The sequence below is a fragment of the Lithobates pipiens genome, unplaced genomic scaffold (assembly GCF_037356315.1).
Source record: "Lithobates pipiens isolate NorthernLeopardFrog02 unplaced genomic scaffold, aLitPip1_a1.2 Scaffold_23, whole genome shotgun sequence".
NCBI classification, from domain to species: domain Eukaryota; kingdom Metazoa; phylum Chordata; class Amphibia; order Anura; family Ranidae; genus Lithobates; species Lithobates pipiens.
In genome coordinates this window covers 95,315,100-95,340,627 of record NW_027507785.1, presented here as the reverse complement: position 1 = coordinate 95,340,627, position 25,528 = coordinate 95,315,100, and the positions used below count along the sequence as shown (strand labels likewise).

The 25,528-nt window shown below is 39.9% G+C and overlaps 1 protein-coding gene across 15 annotated transcripts in view; it reads left to right on the top strand.

The window, feature by feature from the left end:
• Positions 1–25,528, top strand: part of CACNA1D (calcium voltage-gated channel subunit alpha1 D) — a 540,723-nt gene that overhangs the window by 400,352 nt on the left and 114,843 nt on the right. For 11 of the 15 annotated variants that reach the window (XM_077452074.1, XM_077452065.1, XM_077452061.1 and 8 more), the window contains 6 exons: positions 1,256–1,308; positions 2,377–2,523; positions 4,425–4,626; positions 8,779–8,937; positions 11,394–11,504; positions 22,637–22,720. In XM_077452074.1, coding sequence (XP_077308200.1) covers positions 1,256–1,308; positions 2,377–2,523; positions 4,425–4,626; positions 8,779–8,937; positions 11,394–11,504; positions 22,637–22,720 — 756 coding nt within the window. Of the gene's footprint in view, positions 1–1,255; positions 1,309–2,376; positions 2,524–4,424; positions 4,627–8,778; positions 8,938–11,393; positions 11,505–18,908; positions 18,993–22,636; positions 22,721–25,528 lie in introns of all 15 variants that reach the window. The other 4 variants (XM_077452071.1, XM_077452067.1, XM_077452072.1 and 1 more) reach the window with 1 other exon arrangement.

The window sequence follows — 25,528 nt, the reverse complement described above, 5'->3', positions numbered from 1 at the left end:
TGAGAGTATAGCTTTTCAAACCAACTAACCCATTTTATAAAGCAGATTATCACTCTGAGGTTATTATTATTGAGAAATATTATTGAGTAATCATTCATAGACAATCCACATTAAATAAGTATTGTTATTTAATAGACTGTTTGGGTTTGGATGGGGTTAAATTATCATTTCTGGCAAACATTTGCTTGGGTCCTTTAAGCAGATCTAGCCTATCAACTCTGTTAAGTTAAAGTAAAACTATGGGCAAAACTTTTTGTTTTCATTTGGGATGGAGTAAGGGAGGGTTATAACCCCTGTCGATTTTTTTTTTCATTGTCTGTGTTCCATTGCGGAGATTTCCGTTTACTTCCTGTCTCATAGCCAAACAGGAAGTGAGAGAAAATCCCTGCAAATTAAGGGCATTTCTTGGGGTCCGCCAGGTCACCAGAACAAGTGTCCCCATTGGAAGGTTTCCCCACTTTTCTGGAGACAACCCAAAATTTGGGATTTTCTTTTACTTTCACTTTCGATGATAATGGCAAACAAGACATACAGAGGGAGTGAATCTCCCTAATGTCCCTAATGGGGACAGCAATAAAAACTGACAGGTGTTCTAATCCCTCTCCACGCTAGCCAAAACTAAAAAAAAGTTTTGTCTTTAGTTATACTTTAAAGTATAACTAAAGGCAACATTTTTTTTTTTTTTGGACAGTTGAGATGGATTAGAACAACTGACACATTTTTATTGCTACCTCTGGCCATATTAGGGAGATTCACCCCTCTATTAATCCTGTTTACCATTATCAATGAAAGTGAAAGTAAACAATGTCCCAGACAGGGACACTAGTTCTTGCGACCGCGGGGGCCCCAAGAGATTCCTTTAGATTGCAGGGATTTCCTCTCACTTCCTGTTTTGGCTATGGGACAGGAAGTTGAGGGAAATCTCCCCAATGGGACACATTGCAAAAACGAAAAAAAAAACAACATTGACAAGGGTTATAATCCTCCTTTGCCTATAGTTCTACTTTAATTCCACAATAGTGTTTGCTAAGAACCATAAAAAGTAAAAAGCAGTCCCACTTTGGATGACTTTTTATTATTTTTTTTAAGAAGCTACCTTCTTCTTGGACATACAATCTTGCCTCCCAAATTTTTGAGCAACCTGATAACCTTTTAGTGTACATAGTTATTTTATTGAAGCTTGCCAAAACTATCATAACGACTGTGTAAACAAATATCAAGCTGACCAATTATAATTTTTTTCATTCAAAATTAGGGCAAATTTTATCGATGTTCTGATGAAGCAAAGCAGACACCAGAAGAGTGCAAGTAAGTATCTGCATTGTCAGCATTCTACTAAAAAAAGGTTATTGCTTTGTGACTTTTTTATGTAGGTTACATAAATGCTCAAAGATCACCGCAGCGATCTTACCCGAAAGTTGGAGCGGGTACCTTTCAAATACAGGTACCCGCTCCCCCCCCCCCCCCCAAAAAAAAGTGCTAAATGTGTCAGTGAAGAGGGGGAGGGTGCGAACAAGCGGAGCATCCCGTTTTGGGTGGAGCTCTGCCTTAAACTCCACTCCACCAAACATCCTTTGACTGAAAATCGGTGTATTTATTCTAACAGATGCAGACACTGACTCGGAATACAATAGCCCCAGCGGGAGATTAGTCTAAACATAATAAATCTTTGAGTGTATAGCAAGCTAGGGTTACTTCCTGCCTGAGCTGTCATTTGGCGTCAGTAATCACTGCTGGCTGCAAAGGGAATTTTATCATCTTATTTTAATAAGGCATAACACAATGGGGGTTATTTACTAACGGAAAATCCACTTTGCACTGAAATTGCACTTGGGGGTGCAGTCGCTGTAGATCTGAGAGGAACAAGGAAAATAAAAAACAGCATTTTAGCTTGCACATGATTGGATGATAAAATCAGCAGAGCTTCCATTCATTTCAGATCTCCCCCTTGGATTTAGAGCAACTGCACTTCCAAGTGCACTTGCAGTGCAAAGTGGATTTGCCTTTTTGTAAATAACCCCCTATATATGGAATGATACCAGTTTGTAAGCTGTTCATTGGCTTCTAAGTTTATGTCTCACTTGTTAATATGTGAAGTATTTTAAAGAGAAACTATAGATTTTTAAATGTTATTTTAGATTAATTGGAAATACTTTTATCAATATTTTATATATCTAGTTATTCTATATGCGAGCTCTGCTTCCTGCCCTGGTAGGATGCATAATAGATATGTCTTGTTCTTTCTCAAGGCATGTCTATTAGTCAGGTCTGACTGGCTGAACACAATGCACTATAAACTTTAAAAAAAAGTATGGCAAGATTCAGTCTGTAAAAAACTATAGTTTAAAGATCTATCTTTTTCACATTTTCTTACAGGGGAAAATATATCATCTACAAAGATGGAGATGTTAACAGCCCTGCTATTCGTGAGAGACACTGGTTTAATAGTGACTTCAATTTCGACAACGTGCTCTCCGCAATGATGGCATTATTCACAGTCTCCACCTTTGAGGGATGGCCTGCGTATGTATAATATTTAATCCTTTTTTCCTACATGCTCTTTTGGATGCTTGAAAGTATTTTTTAACAACTAGTCAGTCAGCATTTCCCCATCCTTTTTTTTTCAACAAAGCTTCTAAATCATTTAAAGAGTTTCTGAAATTTGTTTGTGTTTTTTAACCCCCCCCCCCCCAAAAAAGGATCCTGTCCCTTTAAAGCATGTTATACAGAGCAGTGCTTGTGCTGTGTCGTTTGGCCCCCTGTAACACCTGTAATACCTGCCTGATCCTGTCTATACCCCCCCCCCCCCTAAACTGACCACAGTGTATCATGGCTGCTGAGCCCTGACACCATGGAAAGTTTACATGCCTCCGCAGCCCTCCTGTCCTCCTATGTGCTCCTCTGTCCTCCTCTCCCCTCCCCTCCCTGTCTGCCCCTGTGTCAGTGCCAGCCCCTTCCGCTCCTGCTGCTCTCATAACTTTTAAAAACACTTATATAAGCCCCTCTGTGTTCTAATGACAAGTGCTCCTGTCTGCGTGCTTTATTACAAAAATGCCTCCTTTACCGTATATCACATCGGTTCCCCGCGATCACATGGCGGCCGGCTTTTTCTCTCTTTGCGCCTTGGCTGATGTCAGCGGGGGAATCTCAGCCCGGCCTGCATCTGTCAGCCAGGCAGGAGCACTTGTAATTAGAACACAGAGGGGCTTATAGAAAGTTATGGAAGTGGGTTAACAACCACTTTAAGGGCCTCTTCAGACCAGCAAGACTCACTGAACGCACAGATGCTGGTGTATGCCAGGAAGAACAGTGATTCATCGCATTATTTAAATTTGTTCTTGCTTTATAGGAAATGTCACAAGTAACATTTTATTCAGTTCTTTGTAATATCACAACACACTCCGTTCTAGTGCATGCAATTCATTTTTTTTCTGTACTCCAATGCAATCCAATGCAATGCAATGGTGTGAACTGATCCCATAGAAAACAAAGCAGATTGCCTTCTTTTTGTTTTGGAACTGTGCTGTGATCAACAAATGGTATGTAGGGACCCCAAGATCAGATTAAATAATAAATTGACAGGCTAAGACCTTCTATTCATTTTACTTGCTTGAAGATTTTCTTCTGACTTAGCAATGGCTCTGTTCTGCTCATCTAATCTGCCATTGACAGCCATCTTCCCTGCATAATTTTACATTTGAGTGGTGGGACTCCATCCTCATATATTTAGTCCTTGTTTACACGGAGGTATCACACCAGTGCAAGGGCTGTGTTTACCCAAACCGCTGCACGGACACAGCTGCCGCTCTTAATTTAACATCTGTGTGGGTTCACGCCCCCAAATGCAGACAATGTGAGTTTGGGCCTGTGCACCCGCATAAATGTCAAACTGGGAGCATCAGCCTTGTCCAAGCAGCCACAGCATCCCAATTGACATGAATGTGACTACCTACACGGGGGTGCATGCAACACCTGTGCATCCTTGTAAACTCAGCCCTCGCGTGGGTGTACGATGTAGTATGCCCGTGTAAATGAGACTTTATACCCAGAGTAATACTTGTATTGTGCTGATGGCAGCCCCTATAACTGATACCATAGGAACCAAAGTGATGACTGTAGGAAACAGGGTGTTCTTTCAGAATTCCTCCTTCTGCCTGCACCATGTTTTGTTCATAGGGCAGTGCCAGGCAATGACTGCAGTCGTTATCGCACAGCCTGTTTAAAGTACTAAAGTACAGTACATTATTGTGTCGCATAGTCTGTATGTGCATTGTGCAGCACTACCAGTTGCTGCTGTAGCTGTGATGCCTCCTGCTAAACTGTACAGGAAAGTTGACTTTATCTGGCTGTTTTAGGCTATGAGGTTTTTATACACTCGTTTTCTCAAATGCTTATTATTGTGCGTTTGTGTCTTTTCTATTTAGACTTCTATACAAGGCTATTGACTCCAATGGGGAAAATGTTGGGCCCATTTACAACAACCGAGTGGAGATTTCCATCTTTTTCATCATTTATATCATCATCATTGCTTTCTTCATGATGAACATATTTGTAGGTTTCGTGATCGTCACATTTCAAGAGCAGGGAGAAAAAGAGTACAAGAACTGTGAGCTGGATAAGAACCAGGTAACAAGAGAAATCCCTTTCAAAATATCTGGCCGGTATGTTATCTTAGTGACATAGATGCAGGAATTGCAACTGCAAGCAAGCTTTAAAAAAGTCCTCTAGTGTAAAAGGGCCCTACTTATTAATAGTAATAGTGCTAAAAGGTAGAGCCAAATCAAAAAGTCATACATTTTACCAGGAATCATTATATTCCTCCCTCTACTGGTGCCAGTCAGATTATTATTAGAATTAGGCCTCATGCACACTGGATGTTTTTTGACCTCTTTACAGCAGCTGTTTTTGGCTGTAGACGTTTATATCTACAGTCATTAAACTCCCCATCATGTTATCCTATGTGTCCATGCACACACAGGCTGTTATCAGCAGTTTTGGACAATGGCGTTTTTGAGCAGTAAAAAAAAAAAACTAGTGGGTTCTGAGAGACGTTTTTCAGCTGATAAACATCGATATATGCTAAAAAACCTCGCTCACCAAAGTTTTTTTTTTAATGTTTTTGATCCATTGAAAAAAAATTTAAAAAAATTTTCTCCAAAAAAAAAACCCAGCTAAAACGCTAACGTGGAAAAACGCTAATGCCTCTAATAAACACTAAAAAACGCAATTGCAAAAACATTTAATAAAGTTGAAAAACTCACTGCAAAGCTGTTGACGTTTTTATAACGTTATTTTAACGTCCAGTGTGCATGAGGCCCTAATCTTATTTTACACCATTTATATAGCGCTAACAGTTTACGCAGCGCTTTACAATGTAGAGAGGGGGCAGCACAATTACAGTACAGTTCAATACAGAAGGGACAGGAGGGCGCTGCTTGTAGAACTTACATTCTAAGGGGAGGGGGTGGTGGTACAAAAGGTAATAGATGCAGGGAATGATTTGATGGGGGTGGCTCGGGGACAGTTGTTAGGTGGGTGTGGGATAGGCTTCCCTGAATAAGTGAGTTTTCAGGGATCTTCTAAAGGTGGAGAGGTTAACGGCTGATTCAATATACCGAAGCAGGGAGTTCCAGAGGATGGGAGAGGCTCTGGAGAAGTCCTGAAGGCAAGCATGAGATGAGATAACAAGGGGGCTAGAGTGCAGGAGGTCCTGGGAGGAGCGGAGGGGACGATTTGGGCAATATCTGGAGATGAGGTTGGTGATGTAGCTGGGGACGATGTTGTGGATGACCTTGCATGTTGTGGTTAGCATTTTGAATTTTATACGGTGGGGTAGTCAGATGAATAGATGCCAACATTTGGTCACTTTTCTTTTTATTGGTAGTATCAGAGATTAGGCAGCACCACTGGAGCTGCAGAACCCTATGGTTTCTCCAAGACAATGATGTATTTCAGGGATTGTTTCATCCTTAAATTGGACACCTATTTAACGATGACCCCCCAAAGGGCCCACTGGATTTAACTAGACCCCACCTACCTGTTCAGAGGCTGCTTACCCTGTTCCCAGTCCCAGTAGCACACTGACAAATTCTCCAGTCTAGAGGTCTATTTAAGATTGATTGTAACACAAAAACCTTAAAAGCAGATACATTATAAATGAGGGGGATGGTAATGGTCAGTCATATGAGCCACAGACTCACCAATACATCCTTACAGAGTTGTCCTTGAAACCAAAAATTATAATGCCATGATAGATATCATACTTTTTTAAGATTTATTGCAAGTCTTGAACAAAAACGCAGAGTGGAGGGTTGAGGGTGCCGGATACCCAAAGCACACAAATCTTGGAGAATTGCTTTCTGAATATCTTTGTTCCAGCAGTATCAATCTCTGTGGTAGCAGCCATAAAAATAATGCTGATGGAAGAGGGGACAGCCATTCAATCTGTAACCGTCTGCAAGCAGTCACAGTTCTGCTCACATAATTTGTAATAAAAACATCTTTGCCATTGTGAAGCTTCCCTCCAACCACTTTGCATATTATTTTATATATACTCTGATTCTGTACTTGCCAAATATGTTGCAGAAATCTCCCTCCATTGAGTCTGGCTACATCCATTATAACTGTGGGCAGCTGAAGCTGCTGCCTGTTCACTTCCTGGATTTACACAGACACAGAGAGGCACACCTCCAACTCTACAGCTCTCAATGGCCCTCTTATGACTCATCCCCCCCTCCCTTCCTGGCAAACTCTCACAAGAGTGAGAGAGAGAGCTGCGCATGATGTCATAAGCTGTATCTGTATAAGGTATTTACTGGCAGAAAAAAATGTTTTACTATCCAAAGTTAAAACAACAAGGGCAGAAGATTTAATAGATTGAAAGTTGAAAAAATGACCGAAGGTCCGCTTTAAGCAGCACCTTTTGGAGTTTCACCTTCAAGAAATACTTCCATACTTGGAGCTACAGGTTTAAAGGACCCACCATTCAAAAGGATTTGAAATAGACATGTGTACTGCCGAAAAATGTGTTCGTTTTCGTTTCACTTGTTGTTTGTTTGTTTTTTCATTTTTCAGGTCATTCGTTATGATCGCAATTCGTAATTTCATCAAAAAAAATTAAATATGCAAACTAGTACATTCATACATTAAAAAAACTTCGTAAATTCAAAAAGTGTTGTAAATTAGAAAATTCCTAAATTCGAGATGCGAAAGTCCAAAAATCTGAAATAATAACTAACTAATAATAACTTAACTATTACTAACTATTAAATTATAGGTATTGGAATTTCCTTTCAAATTTGGCTCTTAGTGAACATAATGCCGCGTACACACGGTCGAACTGTTTGACGTACTTAGTCCGTCATACAATCCGACGGACAATCCGGCGTACTTTCCACTGAACGGACTTGACCACACACGGATACACAAACAGTCCGACGAAAGCTTGCACGATGACGTACAGCACGTACGACGGGACTAGAAATAGGAAGTCCAATACACAGCAAAGCCCTGTAAATCCTTTCTGGGCATGCGCCATTCTTAGTCCGGACTAGCATACTGACGACCGTATACTGAAACCGAAGTACGACGGACAGATTTTTGGAAAAAACAAAATTCTTAGTACTCCGGACTGCACGCTGAAAAAGTCAGCTGAAGCCCACACACGAGCGGATTGTCCGCTGAAATGTGTTTCAACGGACTAAGTACGTCAAACAGTTCGACCGTGTGTACGCGGCATAACAAATACAAATGTATCCGAAATTACGAATTATCCGAAATAACGAATGCCGCATCTAAACAAATGGAGCAGAATGAATTAATAATAAATAATAATAATAAAGTTTTTATTATTGTTATTTATTATTATGAAATCGTTATATTCCATTTGTTTAGATACAACATCATTCATTATTTCGGATAATTTGTAAATTCGGATAAATTTGTGTTCATTAACAGGCAAATTTGAAAGGAAATTCCAATACCTATAATTTAATAGTTAGTAATAGTTAAGTTATTATTAGTTATTTCAGATTTTTGGGTTTTCGAATTTCGATTTTCCAATTTATGAATTTCACATTTTTATTCTAATTTTACGTTTTTTTCCCCAAATCTTTACGAATTTTCGAATTGAACGAATATTCTGAAAAGTTCGTTAAACGGGTTTTCGTTAATTCTAATATTTCAGAATTAATTAGTTTGGAACAAAACAAATTGCACATGTCTAATTTGAAATTCTATGGAGCTATTCTTGAGGTTCACAAACCAATGCGGTAATGTAAAACAGCTTAGTCGACTTGCAGCAGCCTTTGATTGGACAGTAAAAAGCATCACCTCTTTCATGAGTGAACCCCTTACCTCTTGTCAGTAAACTCTTTGTCTTAGATTGACAGCACCATGCAGTGAAGTAGAGTCTTCCCCTTCCTCTCCTAGTCTGAGTGCTGCTGTACAGATGATTACAAGAGGCTAATATAAAGACAGATTACATTGCATTTTAAAAACAGAATGTTTTTTCAGCTGTCCTGTTATTCTTTCAATAATATATTTAAGCAAAAATTGAATAACTTTAGGTTAACATTTGAGTTTATGTCCACTTTAAGGCAAGAGGATAAAGGATGGAGAGTGTCCACTTTAACAACATTATAGAAATAGAAAGTATATGTTTTATCCTATTATCTTCCAGCCTATAAAACGCAACTTTTGGTCATTTAAAACAAATAAAACTCAAAAATGTGTTGTAATTACTGCATTTTATAGAATTTTTCTTGTTGCATATTTCAGCGGCAGTGCGTGGAATACGCGCTAAAAGCTCGTCCACTGAGAAGATACATTCCCAAGAACCCTTATCAGTATAAATTCTGGTATGTTGTCAACTCCACGGGGTTTGAGTACATCATGTTTGTCCTCATCATGCTGAATACACTGTGCTTAGCCATGCAGGTAAGTTAGCAGAGAAGGGGTGCTCTCTAGGTATTTTTGTTAATGCGAATTGTGTTATTTTATATGATTTTTTTATATTGTTATATGTTCAATAATAAAAAAGCAATACAGTGGAACCTTGGATTACGAGCATAATCTGTTCCAGGAGAATGCTTTAATCCAAAGCACTTGCGTATCAAAGCGAGTTTCCCCATAGAAGTTAATGGAAACTAAGATAATTCCTTCCGCACTGACTTCTATTGCATGCAATACCGCATGTGGCCAAAGGTGGGGGGGGGAGCCGGAGTGCCTCGGAAATACTCGGGTACAGCTTGGCTGAACTTGGAGACCCTCGGAAAGGCTCAGAAACACTCGTAAACTGAGTATTTCTGAGTGATTCCAAGTTTTTCTGAACAGCTCCGAACCATTCTGAGTGTCACCGCTGCCCCCGTACCTCTGGGCAAATGCGGTACTGCACACCACATTAGCTTGCATTCTGCTTGTTTTGCGAGACGACACTCGTAAACCGAGTCAGGCTTTTTTTTTAAAAAGTTGCTCGTTTTTTAAAATGCTTTTTAACCGCGTTACTTGTTAACCATGGTTCCACTGTATTTTGTTTTTCTTTTAATTCATATAAAATATGAAATATTGCTCATGTATAATTGATTTTTATAACTTGCAGTCAGCAGGTGGTAAACAGGTGCAAGCTCTAAATTCTCTGAAGGCTCTTTCATTCCTAAATGACTCAAAGGAGGGATATTTTCCCCATTCTCTCTTCTGCCGATGAATAGCTGAAATGGGTTAGAGACAAGCATGCAGGCGGTACAGGGTTGTCTTATATGATAACCCAGCATCCTTGTATCTGAGTGTCATGAATGCGTACTGGATATTAAATGTTGAAACAAATAATAAAGACATATATCAACTCCAGTCTGTAAACCTGTAAATGTTCAAAAGAAAAAAAAAAAATCGGGCAAATGTATTTTGCCTTTGGTTCCTCCCTATCAATATGGCAATAATGTTTAAAAAAAACTTTTTAATGTGAGAAAGTGACATTGTTCCTGGGTCTCTATGCTTCTTTTTGCAATGCAAGTAGTTCATGGCTGGTGGGAAGAACTGACAGGGTGCTGTACATAGCTTCCTGAAAACATCACAGCACCTTGCCTCAGTACTCCTCTAAAGAGCCCTCATCCATCATTCCCAACTGTCCTTGATTTTGAGGGACTGTCCCTGATTTGGAGCAATGTCCCTCTGTCTCTCTCATTTGTCCCTCATTTTGGTCTGATATATGTAGTTGTATATAAAATGCACTTTTTATCTTTCAAAAAGTGTTTCCCAGCGCTAAACCTTTCATCCAATTTCTAAATTGCTGCATTTGTAAATTCCAAAAGCCAATATAAAGGAATAGTAGTTGTAAAAAAAAGCCCTTGTGGATTTAATTAACCTTTTTTTTTGGTTATTTCTCCTTTAAGGGGGTGTGGCAGGGGGCTTGTCCTATGGCTACATAAATTTCCCAGTAGGTCTCCCTCATTCCCATCTCAAATGTTGGGAGGCATGATGATGCAAGTAGTGGGATAGCTCATGTGAATATCAATGCCTTGATGGGTGGATGTCAATTCAGAGGATTGGGAGTTTCTAGGCAGACTGCATTTGCAAGCAAACTACCTAGGTAACATATACATCTGCATGCGCTGCTGAGCCTGCATGACTCAACTGGAAAGCCAATGAATGAAAGGGGCAGGCCAGGGACAGTCAGACCTTGAAGGAAAGGTTTAGATGATGCTAGATGTCCTCAATTCAGTAAATGAGGCTATACAACTTGCTGCAGTTTCTAACGCACACTGTGAGAAGCTCAAAGTGTACAATGAAACTTAGCTAGACTAATGCCATGTACACACGACCGGACTTTTTGACAGCAAAGGTCCGACGGAACGAGTCTGTCGGACAATTCGATCGTGTGCGGGCTCCATCGGACCTTTGCTTGCCAAAAATCCGGCGGACTTTAGAAATAGAACATGTTTTACATTTTCCCACCGGAACTCCGCCGGACCGAGAAATCTGTTCGTGTGTATGCTAGTCCGACGGACAAAAACTGACGCTAGGGCAGCTATTGGCTACTGGCTATGAACTTCCTTATTCTAGTCCGGTCGTAAGTCATCACGTTCGAATCCATCAGACTTTGGTGTGATTGTGTGTGGCCAAGTCCGTTCATTTGGAAAGTCCGTCGGAACTCCGCCGAAAGTCAGTCGGAAAGACCGTCGGACCTAGTCCCTCGAAAAGTCCGGTCGTGTGTACGCAGCATAAATTATTTCAGTACAGGAGAGGAGCCTGCACAACTGTACAAGATTGAGGGTAAGGCTGGAGTTCAGCTTTAAGGGACACAACCTAAACCTATAAACCATATCTCTACAGTTTTGATATAACATTATATATATATAACACTTTTTATTGACTGAATTGTCTGATTTATATCCCAGCATTATGGACAATCAAAAATATTTAATGATGTCATGGATGTGATGAACATGGTCTTCACTGCTGTGTTTACTGTAGAAATGGTTCTGAAACTTATAGCTTTTAAACCCAAGGTAGGTACTAAATCATTACATGTGACAAATATGGCAATTACACTTAAATGTAATAAAACTGAGATTACCTGTTATAGCCGATATTATCACTGAATGATTATACTTTATATTTATACATCATTGTGAAGAAGTAGTAAAATCTCCCATTCTACGTCCAGTCATTAAAGGAGTCTTCCATCCTAAATGAATAGAGTAATATGCTAGAGGCATCACAACACCTCTTTTATTAGAGCCAGTGTTGGCTTTCCCATAATGTACCGGAGAGGAGTCTAAAACTGCAGTGTCCTTTTACATTAATCATGAATAAATTACTTAAATGACTATTACTTATACAGTAAAAACCTCGGATTGCGAGTAACACGGTTTACGAGCATTTCGCAATACAAGTGTTTTTTTTTTTTTTTAAATCTTGACTCGATTTGCGAGCGTTGTCTCGCAAGACGTGCAGGATTCAAGTCACTGGGGTGTGCAGTACTGCATGTGGCCAGAGGTGGGGGGGCGCCGGAGACTACTTGGAGACGCTCAGAGACACTCTGTTCTCGAGTGTCTCCAAGCATCTCCGAGTGGTCTCCAAGCATCCTTGAGTGTTTCCGAGTATCTCCTCAGCCCCCCCCCCCACCTCTGGCCACATGCGGTACTGCATACACTAGCAGTGACACTGGAACAAATTATCTGAGTTTCCATTGATTCCTATGGGGAAACTCGCTTTGATATACAAGTGCTTTGGATTACAAGCATGCTTCTGGAACGAATTATCTTTGTCATCCACGGTACTACTGTATAATGTAGCACATAAAGTTGCATATATTATTTTGATTTGTAAAAAGTTATAGCTATGTTATTTTAGGCAGGACAAAAGCAATGTGCAAGGTGAACTAACACATAGCAACCAGTTGCAGGGTACAGTTTTAGGGGCCCTTTCACACCATTTTGCATGTCACAACAAGTTTTAAGGCGCTTTAGTGCAACCCAAGGAAACCCGCTATAGATGTTCTTTTCAGTACAAAGTTAATTGCATGACAACGCACAGCTACAGTTCACGGCTATGCAGATACTGTACATATGCTTTGCATGTTGTGCTGCGCTAAGAAAATGGCGCAAGGCTTCTGCTTCATTTGTTGAGGTGTGTCAATAGTTTATTCAGTTTAAATGGGCTAAAATGGGCAGCACCTTGCGTTATGGTGTGAGTGGTTCTTAAAAGAAACATGTACCTAACATTTGAAAAGAGAGAAATAATTACTGACCTTTATTTCTGAAAATACTAGCTGCCTGGCTGTCATGCTATTATAGTGGCTTCAGTCATTTTTGCCATTGACCAGAGAAAAGTAAGAGCCCACCCCTACATTGACAGGAGCCAGTATAAGCATTCCAACCTCTGCGTTGGAATTTGGGGTTTCTGCCAGTAGAAAGTAAAGAGATGCTTTAATTATTGTGTTCCTGGATTATTTTTAAAAGTATACTTTTTTTCCCTAGATTACTACAAGCAAATCAATTAAAGTAGAACTATAGGAAAAATATTTTTTTTCATTTTGGATACAGCAAGAGAGGGTTATGACTCCTGCCCAATTTTTTCTTTTCGCCATTGCGGAGATTTCCCTTCACTTCCTGTCCCATAGTCAAACAGGAAGTGAGGGGAAATCAAATCCCTGCAAATGAAGGGAATTCCTTAGGGACCCCCAGGTGTACTATGATAATGGTAAATAGGACAAATAGAGAGGGTAATCTCCTTAACGGGGACAGACAGCAATACAAGTTTACAGATGTTCTAACCCATCTCTACTCTATCCAAAACTAATAAAAAGGTTTTGCCTTTAGTTATACTTTAAAGGGGTAGTAAACCTTTGTGTTTTTTCACCTTAATGTATCCTATGCATTAAGGTGGAAAAACACCTGTCAGTGTCCGGCACCCCAGCCCCCCATTTTACTTACCTGAGCCCTGGAACTTGACCCGATGGGGACACACTGTCTCTCTGCCTGGGGTTCTCTTCTCTTGATTGGATAGATTGATAGCAGCGCAGCCATTGGCTTCCACTGCTGTCAATCAAATCCAGTGACGTGGGCGGAGCCGAGTCATACATTCGGTGGCTATGGATGCCAAATGCTGGACTCGGGAGCGAGCCCGCAAGGTAACCCCCTCAGGAGAGCACTTCTCCTAGTGGGTTATCTGATGTGGGGAGGAGCTGAGAGAGCCCCAGAAGATGAGGTTCGGGGCCACTCTGTGCAAAACGAGCTGCACAGTGGAGGTAAGTATGATATGTTTGTTATTTTTAAAAAAAAACCCTTACAATCACTTCACTAAGTTAATATTACTGATTTGTTGCTATGGGTTAATGCGCTGTCACATCTGCTTTACTGTTGCAAAATATCACCCACATCATTATAGGAGATTAAAAAAAATAAAATGTTAAACAGAACCTGTTATCCTAGGGTGCTGACACTTCATTGCCTTTATGCTAATTCCAGCAATGGCAGTATTCATGTTTCTATAGTGTCAAGTTCCCTTTCTTTAAGTAGATATTGGTTTTACTTACAAACTAAAGATGGCCATCATAATGTCAGTTCTCCTTTAGACCCCTTTCACACGTTTTTCAGGCGCTTTAGCATTAAAAATAGCGCCTGTAATGCGCCTGAAAAAAGTCTCATCTGCAATCCTAGTGTGAAAGCCTGAGTGCTTTTACAATAGGGCGCTGCGCTGGCAGTCCTGCAAGCAGCTTCTTTGAGGCGCTTTAGGAGCGGTGTATACATATATGAAATCAATAGGCAGCGCCTGCAAAGCGCCTTGGTAGCGGTGCTTTGCGGGCACTTTTAACCCTTTATTCGGCCGCTAGTGGGGGTTAAAAGTGCCCCGCTAGCACCTGAAAAGCGCTGCAAAACAACGGTAAAACTAGCGCCGCTTTACCGCCGACACCCCCGCACTGGGAGTGTAAAAGGGCTCTAACTGACTTGTTGAATCCAGAGTTAAAAGATATTTAAAAAAGTACACTTAGTGCAGTCACTCTCAGTAACCCTGTCCATTAAAGCGGTTCTGAAGTCAGAATTTTTTTTTAACCTTAATGCATAAATTACGGTTAAAAAAAAAACAAAAAACTGCTCACTACCTATCTTACCTATTCCCATCCCTAAACACTTACCTGGCTTTTCTCACCGCTCCAGCGCTGTCCCGGCTGAAGCACCACTCCCTCGACTTTCTGACTCAAAAGGGACACTGAGAGCAATGGGAGCCATAGGCTTCTGCTACTGTCAGTCAAACTTCTGTAAGAAACAAGCAGGGGGAGGGGCTTACCGGCAGTGTGGATGTATATGGATGCACATAGCTCAGCTCAGGAGTAAATGTGCATTGGTATGCCTCCATATCACCTCGCTTGCTAAGGAGGCATCCAAAGGAAGGAGGAGCGCAAAGCATCGGAGGGGGGATGTAAGGGAGGTAAGGGACCGCTCTGCGCAATATCGTTGCACAGAGCAGGTAAGTAAAACATCATTTTTATTTTACAAAAAAAAAGTACCTTTAGTATCACTTTAAGTTAGTAACGTTGTTTAGTATGTATCAAATTACCTTTTGTTTGCATATTATCTGGTAGATTTGCGTGGCCAAAAAAAAACGTTGGCTCGTAAGTGACAAATGGTTGCTGTGTAAACCTTTTTCTACAAATGCATGATAAGGATGAACTTGCTGTGACTTGTCCATATGACATTTCCCCTTGTCTTGCTAGAACTGTCATGGCTAGTGATGTGTGTGGAATTTGTATTGTTGTTTTCATGTGACCAATATTGCTGCGAAGTGGCTGATTAATTATGGCATACTGTGCTTTAAGCAAAATATAATGTATTTATATATACATGGAATTACTCATTTGCTGAGGGTGTACCAAAAATACTAGGAAGGCCCCAACTATCCAAATTGTGTGATAATTGTAGAAAATTAGTGCAAGCTTTAACAGTTATCTACAGTGAGTTGCCAGCAACTCATGTCCAATAATTTATTTGGGTTAAGGCTGTGTATAGGTAGTAAAAGAAAGGGCCCATACACACTATTAGATCTTCTGCAGATTTGTGTCTTCAGATTTACCAAAACAATTTAGTGCAAGGGCCTTCCTGATTGCATACAAATTGAAATTCTTAAGGTTTGACCTCATGTTATATGGTTTTGGTAAATTTGAAAACAAAAATCTGCAGAAAATCTAATAGTGGTCTTAGAATTACAAAAATATCATCAATGTAGCTATTGCAGTATCACTTGCTACCAGCAGGTGGCAGTATTTTACAATTATTATTTTATAAAGTAATTTCTAGGTCTCCTTTTAGAGAGCTATTGATAGAAATTTAAAGGACAAGACTAATATGAACTGTAAGCAATTTTCTTTCAATGAATGCTTACAGAATGTATTCTATGCATATTTAAATAATGAAAATGTGTTATTGTTAAAGCAGACATATGATGCAACACCAAAAAAATAATACAAAATACTTTTACATTTTATTAGAAATTTAATTAGAAATGTCAAATGCAAAATTATTTTCTTCCTTACCTTTGTATGAATTACCATCACTGAGGTATTATCCTCAACTGCATATAAAGATTTAGAGTCAGGATTCTGCAATGAATGCTGGGAAATGTTTACAGTGCCCAGTCTGATTTAGAGGAGGAGCGGCATGCTCTGCTCTGTGCCAGTATATGGGCTCTTCACAGTCTTATAAATGCTTGTATCTTTTTGCCAAGTTCACGAACATGAAAAAGATGACTGAAATAAACTGTTCCCAACTGTATCGCAATGTGACACATATTCATGTACAGTTGTGCTCATACGTTTACATACCCTGGCAGAATTTATGATTTCTTGGCCATTTTTCAGAGAATATGAATGATAACACAAAAACATTTCTTTCACTCGTGGTTAGTGTTTGGCTGAAGCCATTTATTATCAATCTACTGTGTTGAATCTTTTTAAAGTGGTTGTAAACCCATGGGGGGGGGGAGCAACCTGAAAGGCAAAGGCATAATGAGCTAGTATGCATAGCATACTAGCTCATTATGAATAACTTACTTGAGAACGAAGCCCCGAAGCGGTCCTCCGTCTTCATGTCTGCTGCTGCCATGGATCCCGGAGTGACTTCCGGGTCTCACTGCTCCGGAGCTGTGATTCGCCAGAGCAGCGATGACGTTACTCCCGTGCGCATGCATATCGCCGCGATGTGCGGCCTGCCCAGTGCGCCTGCACGCCGCTGTCTACGGCGCATGCGCTGTAGACAGCGGTGGCTGTTTTTTTGGAAATATCTCCTAAACCGTATAGGTTTAGGAGATATTTCTTGGACCCACAGGTAAGCCTTAATCTAGGCTTACCTGTAGGTCACAGGGGTTTGTAAGGATTTACAACCACTTTAAAGACTACAGAAACTACCCAAATGACCCTGATCAAAGTTTACATATCCCAGTTCTTAATACTGTGTATTGCCCCCTTTAACATCACTGACAGCTTGAAGTCTTTCGTGGTATTTGTGGATGAGGCTCTTTATCTTCTCAGATGGTAAAGCTGCCCATTCCTCTTGGCAAAAAAGCCTCCAGTTCTTGTACATTTTTTGTCTGTCTTCATGAACTGCACGTTTGAGATCTCCCCAGAGTGGCTCAATGATATTGAGGTCAGGAGACTGAGATGATCACTCCAGAACCTTCACTTTATTCTGCTGTAGCCAATGACAGGTCGACTTGGCCTTGTGTTCTGGATCATTGTCATGTTGGAAAGTCCAAGTACGTCCCATGCGCAGCTTCCTGGCTGATGAATTTAAATGTTCCTCCAGTAATTTTTGATATCATACTACATTCATCTTGCTATCAATTTTGATCAAATTTCCTGTGCCTTTGTAGCTCACACATCCCCAAAACATCAGTGATCCACCTCCGTGTTTCACAGTAGGAATGGTGTACCTTTCATCATAGACCTTATTGACTCCTCTCCAAATGAAGCATTTATGGTTGTGACCAAAACTGACTTTGTGCCAGAAGGTTTGAGGCTTGTCTGTGCTGTTTGGCGTATTTTAAGCGGGATACTTTGTGGGATTTGTATAGTAATGGTTTCTTCTGGTGACTCGACCATGCAGCCCATCTTTCTTCAAGTGCCTGCTTATTGTGCATTTTGAAACAGCCACACCACATGTTTCCAGAGAGTCCTGTATTTCATCTGAAGTTATTTGTGGGTTTTTCTTTGTATCCTGAACAATTTGCCTGGCAGTTGTGGCTCAAATTTTAGCTGGTCTACCTAAGCGTGGGTTCGGTTTCACCAGAACCCCTCATTTTCATTTCCACGTCTTGTTTAGAGTTTGAACTCTGCTGATTGGCATTCTCAATTCCTTGGATATCTTTTCCTGTTTTATACACTTCAACTACCTTTTCCCTCAGATCCTTTGACAATTCTTCTGCTTTCCCCATGACTCAGAATCCAGAAACGTCAGTGTAGCACTGGATGAAAGATGTAAGGGTCTGTCGGGAGTTCAGAAACTCATTGACCTTTTATACACATGCTAATTACAAGCAAACAGATCACAGGTGGGGATGGTTACCTTTAATAGCCATTCAAACCCCTTTGTGTCAAATTGTGTGCATGTTATCAGGCCAAAATCACCAGGGTATGTAAACTTTTGATCAGGGTAATTTGGGTAGTTTCTGTTATCATTATGATTTAAAAAGAGTAAACACAGTTGACTGATAATAAATGGTTTCAGCCAAACGCTAATCATGAGTGAAAGAAACGTTTTTGTTTCATTATTATTATTATTTAATAATTATTATATATATATATATATATATATATATATATATATATATATATATATATACGGTATATATAATTATTATTTATCATACATATTCTCTGAAAAATGGCCCAGAAAGCATAAATTATGCTAGGGTATGTAAACTTATGAGCAGTGTATATGGTCTCTTAGGACATGGTGTAAAGGTACTATCCTTTGTAGAAGATAAGTCCACTTTAAATGCATGGCTGACTCACAGCAATAGGCCCTGAGGACTATTATAAATCTTTGGCATTCTGAAAACAGGGCAATATTTGATTGTATGCCAAAAGCAGTAATTTTTTTTTAATTTGTTGCCATACAAAATTACAAATGATAAATATTTATGTGTAGAAATATGAGTTGTTTTAGAAAAATATGACTGCAACTTTTTTTGGGAGAAAACCTGAGTAGCGCTAGACATTGTCCTATTTTCATCTTGTCCTAGTCTTCTATATGCTCCCCAATTTGAACTGGACAAACCAGCAGGCCACTTCACAGACAATATAGATGTGTTGACTTTTGTGTTGGTGTGCTTTGTCCACGGTGCGTGGCTGCATGTACCTGTCTTGTGAAATGTTAATCGCCTCCATTTGCCCCCTCCTCGGCTGCTGTGTGCAGGGCTATTTTAGTGATGCCTGGAATACCTTTGACTCCCTCATCGTTATCGGCAGCATAGTAGACGTGGTCCTCAGTGAAGCTGATGTAAGTAATGATCCTGTCCCTCTCCCAGTGTCTTCCTTCTCTGTGTCCCCTGCTGCATCCCATCACCTGGACAAGTCACAGATATATCTAACACTTTACCTTCCTTGGGTTCAGGTATTCATACTTCAGGTGAAGGGTTTCTAGGTATTGAACCTTCTATAGGCCTTGTGTATGAGAACCATGAATTCCTTTCTACAGCTTTTCATACACGAGGCCCATATTGGAATCATCTGTGGAGGACTTCAGTAGGACACAACTAATGTTATGTGGCATAGGGAATAGTAAAGAAATTAGGTGCTCTCACAAAGCTATGGGCCAGAAGCCAAACCTCAGAATCTGAATCAGAGTGCCTTTTTTGGGAAATGTTACTGTTATTAGTTGACTTTTGGTGTTTGTTTTCTTTTGTTAGAATGTCGGCCCTCCCTATACTCTGATATTTCCGTTTTTAGTAGATGTTGGGGGTTTGAATCGCCTAACACCGTATTTTTAAAAGGATGCCCATTGTTGAGTTCTCCACTCTGCCCACCTGCTGTTATCATATTATTATTTTTTTTCTCGTAGATCTGATAAAGTTTACTTTAGGGAAATAGAAAATTCATGGTGGGATAGCACATGGCCACTTAAAGAGTAACTTTCACTTTTGTTGAGAAAAAAAATAAAAAATACTCGCATCTGGTTGATCTATGAAATGGCTGTTTGTGTTCATGTTCAAAGTGAATGTGAATGGGAGCGATTTTATAATTATTGATTAGCTGCTGTACCTGCAGGGCTCTAATGAGGAAAGTATCAGGGGCTGCATCCCTTTAGACATCATTTCCCCTTGGAAGTTTCTCACCAAAAATTGCATATTTTCTGCAGGGGATGCCCAAAATTTGAATTTCCGAATTACAATAGTACCGAATTCAAACGAATCCGAAATAACGAAAAAAAAAATAGTTTTCTAATACTTTTCAAATTTGAATAGTTTTCAAATTCGAATAGTTTTCCAATTTCTAAAGAGAATAAAATAGAATATAAAATTAAAGGAATAGAACAGAAAAAAATAGAATAGAAAAGAATATAACAGAAAATAAGAGTAAAAACAAAACAAAAAAGAATAAAAAATTAAATAACATAATAGGTTAGAATATAATAGAAACAAATTGAATAGAATAGAATAACATAGAAAGAATATAACCATCTTCTGAAATTTGAATTTCAAATGGAATAAATTTGAATTAAAATTGAAAACAATAGAATAGAATAGAAAGAATATAACCATTTCCCCAAATTTAAATAGAATCAATTTGATTCCTTCTATTATTTTTTTTATTCTATTCTATTCTGTTCTTTTATTTTCTATCCTATTTTGTTCTGTTTTACTCCATTATATTCTATTTTCTGTTATATTATTTTCTATTCTATTTTTTTTTATTCTATTGCTTTATTTTCTATTCTATTTTATTCTCTTTATAAATTGAAAAACTATTAGAACTTAATTCAAAAACTTTTCGAATCGATCTGAATTTGAATTCTAAATTTGAATTGATTTGAATACGAATCAACAAAAAGAATTCCAAAAATGAATTAAACGGATTAAAAACATTTAACTAAACTAATTTATGTAAACAACGGATCGAAACAAAACAAATTGTTTCATTCTGCACAAGTCTACTGTGTACAGAACGCCTCCAGGTAGCCATATTCATCTTACAGAAAATTACAGCGCTGCAGATTGGAAAGGAAAAGTAATTTTTAATAACGTTCAATTACAATATGACTTGTGTCGCGATTGTATACATTATATTATTTTTTTCTTATTTGCAGTTCCCCCCCCCCCCCCCCCCCCACGAAAGTGGAGTTAATCTTTAAGCTAAAGAAAGATAGATAGCATCAACCTGTATTTGGTAGTGGGTGGAAAGGTGGAGGCTGAGTCAGAACCTAGTTTCTTAGTAGAGCTAGTAGGACTTACTAGGGTTGAATTACTAAAGGCAAACAGCCTGTTCACTTTGTAAGGGAAGTTGCATTTTGTGAGGAAATTTGCCCAATAGCTTAGTGAAAGTTGTAAACTTTTTCTTTGGAAAGAATCCCCAATCATGTACATGGAAAAAAAATTTTTTTTTATTTGCACATGGTTGGATAATGGAAGTCAGCAGAGCCTCACCTCATTCACTAAGCTCTGGGACAAATTCCCTTGCAAAGTGAACACCTCACTTGCCTTTAGTAAATTAAACCCACTGTCTCAATCCCTATGATAAGTTGGCATTCTTGATTTCAGGATTAATGTAAAAAAAGGGGGAAATTAGTTATGTCATCGGTGTCATCATGTGGACATCCCTCTTTTTTTGACATTTCGTTGATGAGCCTACTACATCTCCAGTACATCTCCACCACCGCTCAGTGGTGATACCTGGGATCACCACTTGTTCTCTTTCATTTTGGATACTCAAACAGCAACATTTCCCTGCCATAATTCGTTACTCTGTTCCTGCCTAAATAACAAATACAAAAGGGGAGGTGGGACCCCACATCAAGGAAAGGCCTGTAGCAGGAGCGCAGCTTTAAGCGAAAGGGCCTACATGAAGGGGTTTGTACAGGAAGGCTACAGTAAGGTGAGGGTTAAAATAACAAGTAGAGTATTAGGAGGAGTGGGGTTAAGGAGGGTCTTAAGGAAGGTCACATCATTGGAGGATAATGGGGTGTGGTAGGGTATGGTGGGGGTGGTCCCGAGGGGTTGCTAGGAAGGGTGTGGGATTTGAAGATCATTCCTTTGGGCACAGCAAAGCAAGGAGATTCGCCCGCCCTATGTCTAGTGCACGGTGGCAGGGATAGGTGGATGGTGTTCGGTTCTTTCTCGGGTACAGGATTGTTTGGATGTCGTAGCGGCTGGCAGTGGTCATAGGGTTTTTGAAGGCGGGGATGGTGACGTGAGTTGGAGAACAATGGGCTGGGCCCATCTCACAGATGAGTGGACCTGCCCTAGTAAGGGCGGAAGTAAGAGGTGGCTGTATCGGCTGGGTGTTTTGCAAAACAATTGTCCCTGTGCTGGCGTAAGTCACGGCTAGGGGCCGGGAAAGAGGCAAGGTGGAGCCGGATACAGATTGTGCAGAAAATGGTGGCCTTCAAAAATCCTATGCACGTTGAAGATCTTACGGGGGTTTTAAGAAGTTGTTTTTTCTATTATGTTGAATAATAAAAGGCCGCTATGGCCATTTAAACCCAACCTAGTTGTCCAGTCTGGTTAATGGTGGTTATGGGGAATGGGTAGATGGCAAGTAGACTGAAATTGGGAAATACCCCATTCATGAGCACAGCAGGTGTGCAGACCCAGGAACCTCATGGACCTCACCAGTAGAGCGCCCCAGAGATGGAACTGTCAAGTGGTTTCATTTTTGTTATCTGTGAAAACTGAAATATTGGTTTTGGGTGGACTGAACATAACAGTATAATGATACAAGCCCTGATAACCAAAATATCGATTTTCCTAATTTGGCTTCAGATTTTGATTTTGTCTCTAGGGACTATTGAACTTGAGTTCTCTTTGGCCTATTATTTATTAAAGGTCATTATCTATCAAGCTAAATGAGGTATAGCTCCACCTAGCATTTCTCTGCTGTCTTCTTATTCCTCTTTTGTCTTGTTCTGTCCTTACTTGTTACTAACAGCACTATTTCACTGACGCTTGGAACACTTTTGATGCCTTAATTGTTGTCGGTAGCGTCGTAGATATTGCCATTACAGAAGTAAATGTAAGTAAATAGTTCTAATAAGTAAAAGTTCTGTCTTGTGTGTACATGATGTTCCCCCAGTATAACTATGCTTGTTCATTTTCCAACAGCTTTGAGCCCATGGCTAGATACACATATATTTTGTATTTACTGATCACACACATATTAATGATGGATGCAATTATCGTTGTGACGATCAAATATTATCAAACTTTTTAAAAATTGGTATGCTAAGCTATCATTTAGATTTCTTTTAAGTGATCACATTGAAACTGAAGCAATTATTATTTTTTCTTCATTGAATTAAGCATTTCAATTGTAGATCGAATGAACCTTTTCCACCAATAGGCTTTTCCATCCTAACCTCTATATTTTATGTGTCACTTCCAAATGAATAAAAACCTGTGTTTTAATTGTTGTATGTTTTTAACCACTACAATACAGGGCACTTTCGCCCCCTTCCTTCCCAGCCCAATTTTCAGCTTTCATCGCTCTAGCGCTTTCAGTGACAATTGCGCGGTCATGCTACACTGTACCCAAATTAAATTTTTATTATTTTGTTCGCACAAATAGAGCTTTATTTTGGTGTTATTTATTCATGACTCAGTTTTTTATTTTTTGCGATATAAGCGCCAAAAAAGCGGAAATTTGGAAAAAAAACTGTATTTTCTTTTTTCTGTTTTAAAAGAAATCCAATAAAATCAAATTTTGTCATAAATTTAAGCCAAAATGTATTCTGCTACATGTTTTTGGTAAAAAAAATTCCGTTAAGTATAATATGTATGTATAAGTATAATAATTGGTTTGTGTGATCACGGATATATGTACGCAAATGATGATGTACATATGTGTGCAGGTGATCACGTACATATGTGTGCAGATAATCATTGGGACATGGGATTTTAGTGGGACATATGTGGGGGACATGTTTTTATTATTAGGGACATGTGTTTTTATTATTTGGGGACATGTATGTTTTGGGGACATATGTGGGGACATTGTGTTTATACTGTGTGGTGTGTTGTGTGTTTACACTAGACTGGTGATCAGTGAGTAAAAAGCTGTAAAAAACAGCTCATACTCACTGATCATCAGCCGGCTGCAGCGATCTGCTCTCCTCTCCTCAGCAATGACTTCTGTGTGAGGAGAGGCGGAGCCGATTGCCTAGCAACCGGCTGTTTGTTTACATCACATGACGGCCGTGATTGGACACGGCCGTCATGTGATCAGGAGGGCTAATCACAGAGCCCTCCTGTCGATCTGAGATGCGCCGTGTCTGGGTGACACGAGCACATCGGGATCGCGCCACTGTGCGGGCACGCGTGCGCGCGATCCCGCTCCTTCTGAAGGACGACGTCCTATCAGAAGTAGACGGCTCCCACCCGGCCGTATATGTGCATTGGCTGGGTGGGAAGTGGTTAACCACTTCAGCCCCGGGAGATTTGGCTGCTGAATGACCAGGCCATTGTTTGCGATTCAGCACTGCATCGCTTTAACTGACAATTGCGCGGTCGTGCAACACTGTACCCAAACAAAATCAATGTCCTTTTTTTTACCACAAATAGAGCTTTCTTTTGGTGGTATTTGATTGCCTCTGCTGTTTTTATTTTTTGCGCTATAAACAAAAGAAGAGCAAACATTTTGAAAAAAAAAAAAAACAATATTTTTTACTTTTTGCTATAATAAATATCCCCCAAAAGGCTGATATATATCCTTCTACATATTTTTGGTAAAAAAAAATCACAATAAGCTTATATTGATTGGTTTGCGCAAAAGTTAGAGCGTCTACAAAATAGGGGATAGTTTTATGGCATTTTTATTATTCATTTATTTTACTAGTAATGACGGTGATCTGCAATTTCTGGACAGTGACATTATGGCGGACACATCGGACAATTTTGATACATTTTTGGGACCATTGGCATTTATACCGCGATCAATGCTATAAAATGCATTGATTACTGTAAAAATGTCACTGACAGTGAAGGGGTTAACACTAGGGGGGCGATCTAGGGGTTAACTGTGTTCCCTGGTAGATGATTCTAACTGAAGGGGGAGGGGACTGACTAGAGCAGGGATGTCCAACCTTTTGAAAAGCGAGGGCCACTTGTGAATTGGTAACTGGTCGCGGGCCACAATGAGCGGAGTCGGAGGATGACAGGTCCCTGTCCACAGACACAGTCCACTATGGGCCCTCTGATCCAATCCGATTCGTCCAGACAGAAGGGGCAGATCCCTTTTTACTTTTTTTAGGTAGGCGGGTGTAAACAGACACAAGTCCGTTTTTACATCTGCTGCTCCATAGAGGTGAATAGTAAGTCTGATTGGGTCGGACCAATCATGTGAAAGCCTGCTTTCACACTGATGCAATGCGATTTGCCCAAATCGCGGGTGCAGCACAGTGAACCTGTGGATTTTCTGCAGGTTAGCTGCACTTTGCCGTAAACTTCTATTATATCCTGCAGGTGTGGTGCACTTTCTGAAGGTGCAACAAACCCACGGGTAATAACAGACGTCTATGGCTCAATGCAGGTAACCCGCAGCTGCTCCGCACCTGTGGATCAGTTTGAAAACAGCCCAGTAATCACTGCAAAACAGATATATCCATATATACTGTGAATTTAGTAGTATACTTACCTTTAATAACCGTCTTCCATTCTGGTACCGCTGGCTGTTGCTGTCCCAGGCAGAGTGCATTTGGTATCATTCTGCCTGTGACAGGATCGGGCGCTATACAGGAAGCATTGGCTTATGTGGCTCTGCTCCACAGCCACTTGCTTCCACTACCAGTGGCTTCATTCACAAAATGGCTGCTCTGGGATGACAGGT